General features: G+C 31.9%; 1 protein-coding gene across 1 annotated transcript; it reads left to right on the forward strand.

Moving 5' to 3' along the window:
* The first annotated feature begins 595 nt into the window (after positions 1-595).
* Positions 596-8,431, forward strand: LOC125219911 (glutamate receptor 2.8-like). Its single transcript, XM_048122005.1, has 5 exons — positions 596-887; positions 5,535-6,835; positions 6,919-7,234; positions 7,340-7,728; positions 7,793-8,431. The coding sequence occupies exons 1-5, from the start codon at positions 596-598 to the stop codon at positions 8,330-8,332; spliced, it is 2,838 nt and encodes a 945-aa protein (XP_047977962.1). The 3' UTR covers positions 8,333-8,431.
* Positions 8,432-9,560: the final 1,129 nt, after the last annotated feature.

A 9,560-nucleotide genomic window follows, 5' to 3' on the forward strand; every position in this document is an offset into this window, starting at 1 on the left:
TTAATAATTTATATATTATTTTAATATTATAATTTATTAATGGATGTATGTAACACCCTGTTATGCGTGGAGCTAGGGGATCCAAACCAACCCTGATGAACACAAAACCTAAAGCCCCTGCTAAAATTAGCTAACTAATCACACACTTATTTCATGATTAACTACAACTACTTAACTTGATCATCTCATCAATGAGCTGACTTGGCACCCACTCAGCTGTTGAACGGTTCACAGCTTCCAGCTCTCACAAACCTTCACCATTCCGCAAATTTCTTCAGCTCCTCTTTCTTTATTTAAAATTTATTCCAGATTCCTTATAAAACTCTTCTCCATTTTTTATACCATTATATGTATTTCTCTTCCCTTCTTTATTTCTATAAGTTTTGTGTTTTTTTTTTCATTTCTTAATTTTACACTCCATATCGTTGACGATAACTACATAAATCAATTTTCTATTTTTTTTCTATAGATATATACTATGTTGAATAGACCGCCCTGCGTTACTTCTTTCTAGTGTATTGGGTAGAATGTCACATTCTCTCTCTATTTATAACATATCATGTAGGTGAAATAACGATGAGAACTGTGCAAACCAATGGCCTACATTCATCTCTTCACAACCCATATTTTTATAGTACTATTTTTCTTGTTATTCGATATCTACACCAACACCACCTCTGCTGCGGAAAATGGAACTTCCGAAGGGGCACGGACTTCGACCATCCCCATCGGTGTAGTTCTCGACATGAACTCGCCTATGGGATCCATGGTGGATCCGTGCATTAAAATGGCGGTTGAAGATTTTTACGAAAAACATCCAAATTATGCAACGAGGTTGCAACTGCACACTAGACATGCAGACACTATACTTGATGCTAACTTTGCAGGTATGTCGTTGTAACCAAAAAAGAAACAATTTATTTCTTGTCTTTTGGAGCTATTTATTCAATTATTTGCTTTGATTGAACTTGTGCTAGAGAATCTGTTTAATTTATGTTAGCAAAAACGATCTTTCTTGATGAGCTAAGAAAGAGTCAAAAGTCAACTACCAAAATTATCTTAATGAGGTATCTTAGTGAGGTGTCTCTTCTTACTAATAAATTTAAGAAAATTATGTTTAAAAGTTAACCAACTATAAAGTAGAAAAATATAAATGACTATGAAAGAGTCAAAAGTCAACTATCAAATTTATTACTCTATCCCTCCCTTTTTAAGTGCAAATTTTATTTTTTTGAAAATATTAAGTTGTGTACTTTATACTCTATTCATTCAACTCATAAAACAACACTATATAAAATCTCGTGCTAGATAAAAATATTCCATTTAGAATATGATGGAAGATATTACTAATTAAGAAAGAGTTAGAAGTCAACTACCAAAATTAGTATTCCTTCTCCATGCCCTTTAATTGAGTCGTATTCAATTTTTTAAATTGTATTAATAGAATCATTTTATTTTTAGCAAAATTTAACACATCTCATATCTCTTACTTTATTCTATATCTTATTTTTAATTTTCTTACTTAACTTATTTAACATAATCTTTTTTAAATGGATGAAGGGAGTATTAAGAAAGAGTCAATAGTTAACTACTAAAATTATTAAGTACATAAGGATGAAGGAAGCATTAAGAAAGAGTCAATAGTTAACTACTAAAATTATTAAGTATTTTCAATGTAAAACGTAAATGATTCTCTTGAAGCATTTCAAAATTATTAAGAAAGAGTCAAAAGTCAACTACAAAAGATACCAGTATTATTTTCAAAGTAAAACGTGAATGCGTGATGTTGAAGTAAAGTAAAGTAAAGTAAAAAAACGAAATTCTAAATTAATCAAGATACGGCCATACGGGGTGAATTTAATTTATTGATAAGTTTCTCTCATTTAATCAAGTGAGAATTGTATTCATTAATACACCCTCCGAGTTAATCGAGATATGGGGTGAATTTAATTTACTTTACTTAAGTTATTTTGCTATTTTAATACTTCCACATTAGAAATAATTTCTTCTTACTTATTTTTTTTCTTTCTTACTAAATTTTCTTTTATCTATTTTTTTTATTTCTTATTTTATTATCGTTTTACTTTAACTCACTTATTATTATAATTTTTTTTAAATTGTGTGCTAAATGGAGGAGCAGTACTCTAAACAATTTTATCTCATATAGTACTAACTAACCATTCGTATATTGCTTTTTATATATATAATACAATACAAGTTAACTTTTCTCATTTTAGTTTGTTCCATTATGAGAGTTTATTTTTATTTTTTTATTAAAATAAATTAATGGATTTAACAATTCACTAACTCATTACACTCACATTTTATTATAAAACTGATACTCATTCAATCCACTATTTAAAAAGTCGTTTTGATTCGACGAAGGTTTTAAAAAATTCTTTGACGGAAAAGTAAAGGGAGAAAGTGAGTAGAATATGACACTCACTTTTAATAATTAGTTTATAGGGATATTGGCCCCTAATATCAAGGAACTTTCATAAAGTTGTGTTTTTTCCCACAAACTTTCAACATCACGAATAATATCACGAACTTTGCTCGAGTATGTTATCTTCCATCGGCAAAAAAAATCCTGCAAATAATATTATGATACAAATTTTTTTCTTGTAATTTCTTGATAACAACTTCGAGAGCTTCAAGTTCTTCAAACTTTGAGGATAGTTTCACCAATTTTGTTTTTTTCAATCGATTAATATAGCCGAAATTTTTTCACTGTTGGAATAACGAACTCGGGTAAAGTTTGTGATATTATTTGTCAAGTTGAAAGTTCGTGGCAAAAACCCAACCTTTTGAAAGTTCAATAACGAGTTAGTGGAACATGAGGTGCACAAACTAAAATTTAGAATAAAGTAGTAATTGATTTTATAAACCGTGGACAATTCAAAATGACGAAATGACTCTTTGAATGGTGGACATATGAAATACTATAAAAGTGAGATATATATTTTACTTTCTTCAATATATTTTCACTTATATTTCTTAAAATTCGTGTTAAATAAAATGTGAACTCTTAAAGAGGGATGGATGGAAGTATCATTTTATCTCCAACGTAATGGATAATGGATGTGAGAAATTGGATTTTTTTTTTTCTTTTTTTTCATAAATTTAATAAAAAAAATGAAAGTCTCAGTCATACAAGAGATTAAATCTTATAGAAAATTATTCTAATTGTATTTTTTAATTTAATTCGTGGCAAAATAAAATCTGGAATGAAATCAAATAAATAAAGCTAATTACATAGAGTTTTTGTAGTTTGAGGACATGTTCGCTTTTTGGATTTTGTAGAACAAAACATATTTATTCAATAATTCTTGTTGGTTTTACACTTTTAATTGTGATATGATCCACCCACGTATTTTGTGAAGAAAATACACGAATTTTGTCCGGGGCAATTTAAAGTTTTTATTTATTTATTTTTAGTGTATAGTAGGGACTTAAAAATAGAAACTTTTGAAATAATATGAGTTTTAATGAAAAATTTTAAAAGTAGGAGAAAGATAGAAAGAAAGTTGTTAGTGAAAAATGAATCACACCTTATTAGAGAGAAAAAAAATTCTTAAATAGAAAGTTTCTATTTTTAGGGATCTGACTAAAAAGAAAAAAGAAAAAATATTTTATTTTTAAAAGATTGAGAAAATATTATTATATGTTATACTTGGAATGACAAATAATTTTATTGTTTATTTTTTTATTTAGTGAATAAAAATAATATATTTGAATATACCATTGATTTAAGAGAGAAAAGGTTAATTGAAACAATATTTTAGAGATAAAAAGTGTGTAATGGATGTGTTAATAGTAATTTAGTGTTTTTTAAGGAAAAAATGTAAAATCTTTTATATTAATAAAAAATGTATTACACTCTCCGTTTCAGCTACGTTGTGTCGTATTTCTTTTAGGGACGTTCTAACAAAGTTGAGTCATTTTCCTTTTTGACAAAAAACAAAACATCCTATCACTTTTATTTTATTTCGTCATTTACTTTATTCTCTATTATTTATTATCTTTTTAATTTTATTCTATTTTTATTTAATCTATTTAATACAATTTCCTAATCTTCATGCCCAAAAATTTTATACCAAAATTTTAAAAAGAAGCGGAAGAAGGGAGTAATATTTATCAATCCTTTTGTTCCCAGAGGGAGTAGTGTACATAATTAATAATTTGATACCCACACGGTGTACTCTCATCAATATTATATCCACACATTATCATTTTTTTTCTTTTTCTATTTCTATTTGACTAAAAGTTCAATTTTAGTCACTTTCCTCTGTTTCAATTTTTTTTTAGTTTCATACATTAAGTTTGTAATTTTTGATCCATAACATATTGTTTTGATACCTTTTGGTTCAAAACATATTGTTATAGTTCAAAATAATCATTTTTTTTTTGTTAAAATTAATAATCAAAATATTTAATCAATTTAATAAGTATCCCTCTGTCACCCAAATATTGTCCCACTTTGACCTGACATGAATTTTAAGAAATGTAAATTAGTTTTATAATAAAATGTGAGTATGAATGATTTAGTGGAATATGAGATCTACTACCAAAAGAGGTAAAAAGCGAAATATGATAAATTTTGTGGGATAGACGGAAATAAAAAAAGTGGGACAAACTTTCAGGGACGGAGGGAGTAACTTCATTATAATTTAGGACTAACGTTCAATTTTGGCCCCGTACATTTTCCATAAATTCGTTTAGGGTCCCATACATTAAGTTTGTGACATTGTTTGGAAGTAAAATGTATCAAAATAATATGTTAAAGACAAAAAAAGTCATAAACTTAATATATGAACTAAAAAATTTTTTTAGGGCAAATATAAATGACTAAAATTGAACTTTAGTTTTTCTATTTGCATGTGTATCATTTTTTTATTATAGAAGTATGTAGGATGTTTTCTCCTCAGGAAGACTTCAAAGTGTTCTTTCTTAACTAAACCTTTAATGTGACAAGAAATTAAATTTAAAGAGCAATTGCGCCATAAAAAAAATGATCACACAACACCAAAGAAACATTTGACAAAAAAAAATAGAGTAGGGCTTTGAGATATCGATAATTGGGGGAAGAAAATCGATTACAAACAAACTGGAACTGCGTAAATACGAAGTGTACTTAGGAAAACAGAGAGTTGTTTCTGCATCACTGCTTGTAATACTAATGCCCGACTGCCGATGTGGTGCATGAATGCGTGGTTTATGTTCGAGAAATTGTCTCATTGAACATAACAATGAGATACTATCTCTATCCCTTAAGCAAAGTAGTAATTTTTTTTCCATATTGAAATGTCTATGATATATTTCCATTTATAAACAGTATCTCAAAAATGTAGACCTTAACATCTCAAATTATTTTCATTACTAATATTACCTTTAGGAATGGAGTAATGTACTAATACATGCATCTTGATATTTTATCAATTCTGTAGGAGTTTCAAGATAATTGTGTATTTCTATGAATGATTCATATAGTCAATGATTTATGCATCAATAATATGAATTGTCATGTCATGCAGTTGTAGAGCTACTGAAGCAAGAGGTCGTGCAAGGAGTCATAGGACCAGAAAGTTCAACAGAAGATGCATTCTTTGCTGAACTCGGCAAAAATGTTCGCGTTCCTGTTATCTCATTCACTTCAAGTAGTAAGGCTACTTCCTATACAAACAACCACTACTTGGTCAGGACTACCCCTGACGACACCGTGCAAGCGCAAGCTCTGACAGCCATTTGCAAGGAGTTCCAGTGGTCGGAATTGGCTGTTTTGTATGAAGACACAGATTATGGCAGTCAGTTTGTGTCTCTTTTAAACAAGGAATTCCAAAAGGCTGATATTGAACTTTCATACATGGTGGCTATCCCGAATTCTGCTGATGATAGAGATATCTTGAAAGAACTCAACAAGTTAGCAACAAGGCAGAGACGTGTCTTCTTGGTGATCATGAACGTCTATCTTGGAAACCGGTTATTCCCTCTTGCTAAAAAAGCAGGGGTCATGAGTGAAGGGTATGCATGGATCATCTCGAATAGTCTATCAATTTTCATGGATTCCATGGATTTCGCTACCCATGATTCTATGGAAGGTGTTATTGGCATTAGACCTTACTTGTCGCGCTCAAAAGACCTTGATAGTTTCCGAAGAAGATGGAAAAGAAATCTACCTTTGCGCAGCACTACCGGTTCAGTTATGGAACTAAATGCTTATGGTCTGTGGGCTTACGATGCGGTCACTGCATTAGCATTTGCAGTGGAAAAGATAAATTCTTCCATAATAAATATTAGTGCAACCACAAATGGAACACATAAAAATTTGAGTGTCTCAACATTTGGGCCTGAACTTGTTAAGAAACTGTCAAACATCAAATTTAGAGGCTTGAGTGGGGAATTTGAACTGGTTGATGGAAAGCTTAAGGCGTCCGAGTTTGAGATATTCAATGTGATTGGAAGTGGAGAGAAAACTGTAGGATTTTGGATACCAAACAGAGGAATAGTAAGAGATATTAGCACACATTACTCAGCATCAGCAGATGAACTCAAAAGTATTGTGTGGCCTGGAGATTCTCTTACACGACCAATCGGTTGGGCTATTCCTTCGTCCGGGAAACTCAGAGTTGGAATTCCTTGGAAGCATGGTTTCGGAGAGTTTGTTGATGCAATAGATCTTGGAGATGGCCATGTAAAAGCATCTGGATTTTCAATAGATATTTTCTTGGCTGCCCGAGAGGTGCTACCCTTTCACCTCAATTATGAGTTCCGTATCTACAATGATACCCGAGATGTCAATTGGAGCTACAACGACATGCTAAGAAAGATACCTGAGGTAATTTCGTTTTCTCAAAACATGCATTGTGCTAGAACAAGGCTTCCTTTTACATTGTGTTTCCATTTCTATTCTCAAAGTAGGAATTCGATATGGTGGTGGGAGACACGACGAATTGGGCTCCAAGGGCAGAATATGTTGATTTCTCACTCCCATATTCTGAATCAGGAGTTGTGCTAGTGGTCAAAAACAGGAAGCCATTCGACATGTGGATTTTCGTTAAGCCCTTAAATTGGGATCTCTGGTTGGCGATCATCGTGTCGTGCATTGTGATGGGAATAGTTCTTCTCGTATTGGAACACCGTGTTACTAGTAGTGAAGTAGATTCCGCGATGGCGCCAAAGGAGAAGTCTGGAGTGGTTTGTTTTTTTCCAATAGCAGTTCTTGCTTTCCCTGAAAGTAATCTATTCTTCTTTAGCTCGACTCTATAAGATTTCAAAACCTGAAATATATCTAAATGTTTTCAAGAGTAACCCTAAATTTCTTGTTTTGAACTTTGGTTAGGAAATATGGTGTCAAATGGCTGGTCTTCTTTTGTGTTAGTATTTTGGCTGTTCATGGGGTTCATACTAATGCAGAGCTACACGGCAAACTTGTCAGCTATTCTGACAATCGATCAATTGAAGTTTGCATTTTCAGATAATTACCACGTGGGATGCCAGGATGGATCCTTCATGAAAAAATATCTGATTGATCATCTACATATTAGTGCTTCAAGGCTGAAGGCTTATGCGTCAGCCGAAGAATACCATGAAGCGATGAAATTGGGAAGCGAAAATGGAGGCATAGACGCCATATTTGATGAAATCCCTTACATGAAACTTTTTCTCAACAAATACGACAACAAATACACAATGGCCGGACCAACATACCGGATGGGTGGCTTTGGCTTTGTAAGTTTTTCATTTATCAACTCTATAAGTTTGCTTCTCTAAACTCATCAATATATTTATGCAGGCATTTCCCAAGGGCTCTTCTTTGGCTGCTCATTTCTCAAAGGCCATTTTGGATGTTACTCAAGGCTCAAACATGACAGCGATAGAGCAAAAGAATTTCGGCCCCGGATACTCTTCCCAAGATCCGCTTTCCTCAAGGATCTCACAAGGAACCTCCAGTCTTACTTTCTTTGAGTTTGCAGGGCTGTTCATAATAATAGGATCAGTAACTGGATTAGCTCTGGTTTGCTCGGAAACACCAATTGGACGAAAACTGACCACCAATGTCAGCCAGTTTGTACATAACTGCATCGATTTTATCGTACACAAGTGCATCAATTTTAGGAGTTCATCAAGACTTAATCCTGTTGTGGATTCTACTAGTGTTGCCGGAGAATCAACCGAAGGTGTGGCAGAGGTTGATAATGAACCAGATGGTGTGGCAGAGGTTGAGAATGAAGCAGTGCAAGATAATGTGGTCATTCATCCTCCCCCTCAAAATGGTGAGGTAGAAATACAAGAAATAACTCGTAGTAATGGGGAGAATAATCAAAGTGTATAAACCTTTCTATTGTCTTTCAGAATTTGTTTTTGGATGCTGTTGTGTAAGAAACACAGTGGATATTCAAAATGTAACTATATGTTTGTAACTGTCCCTTAATATTTATTTCCTTGCTATCTTTTTGTTTCTTGCTCATTGGTTTATGATGTTTTCATGATATCATGTGGATAAGAATTTCTGCAAGTTGGAATAGCAAAGACGCACTCACATGCACATTTAAATTTGTAAGGACTATAGTATTTAATTATTCTAATTAAAACTCAATCTAACATGCTTATTATTTTAAATTTTATAAAGACCCAATACCTAATTAAAATAGATTATTTTACTCTATTCGACAAAATAGCGAGAATATATGCATCCCTAAACCTTAAAATTATTTGTAATAACCGTGATAAACATCAATATACTATTCCAGAAATTATAAATCTTCATTTTGCCAAGTAATTTTCCAGGGTTTGTTTATAGTTTACTATGTCAACTGTGTGTTACATTCAGGTATTGTTCATGTTTGAATGTACTGCTGAGTCTGTTTTTGTCAAATCCTGATGTTTTACAGCTAAAGATAAGATCTCAGATTTTGTTTTTCAAGTTGTATCGAATATCGATAAAATTAAAATGCAATATGAATTTGGGCTTCCTACTTCTTTATTTCAACTGAAAAGCCCATTTTATGTGAGGCTGCGATTTGTTGGCCAGCCCGGCCCATCATACATTTATTACTCATGGCGAAAATTAAAAATATTTGCATTTCGACAACGAAATTTCCTGCCAGTCTAAAAGGCATCGTCGTATCTATAATCTATAAATATATAAAGCCAGAGTACATGGCAAGAAAATATTGATAACTATATTATAAAATTGTATTAGTATATAATATATAGTATTAATGTATGACTGATTTAATATAGAGAATGAAGAATGACAATTAGTTAAATCACACTCTTTTTGACTATTGGGTAAAGTAAGATCAAGTGGTCTTTATCTCAAGTTATTTTATTGATCAATGAGATTATGCCATTTGTTACAATCTCATTAGTCAAGGTAAAAGCAATTAAAAAATAAATAGAGAACTAAAAGCAAATAAGAGAAAATGGATGTAGATCAAGGATGAGAAGGGTAGAATCCTACATGATCGATAACAACAATCCTATGCTCAATTAACTTCCAAACTATGCCAACAAAGGGTCTCAAGGGTTATTAAGCTATCACTAAGGTAAAACTATAT

The sequence above is a fragment of the Salvia hispanica genome, chromosome 1 (assembly GCF_023119035.1).
Source record: "Salvia hispanica cultivar TCC Black 2014 chromosome 1, UniMelb_Shisp_WGS_1.0, whole genome shotgun sequence".
NCBI classification, from domain to species: Eukaryota; Viridiplantae; Streptophyta; class Magnoliopsida; order Lamiales; family Lamiaceae; genus Salvia; species Salvia hispanica.

Excerpts from the sequence above, each read along its gene's own strand:
- LOC125219911 (XM_048122005.1), top strand. The coding sequence starts at position 596 with ATGGCCTACATTCATCTCTTCACAACCCATATTTTTATAGTACTATTT. Across the intron at positions 6,836-6,918 it reads TGCTAAGAAAGATACCTGAG|GAATTCGATATGGTGGTGGG; the intron begins GTAATTTCGTTT and ends TTCTCAAAGTAG. Across the intron at positions 7,729-7,792 it reads GGATGGGTGGCTTTGGCTTT|GCATTTCCCAAGGGCTCTTC; the intron begins GTAAGTTTTTCA and ends ATATTTATGCAG.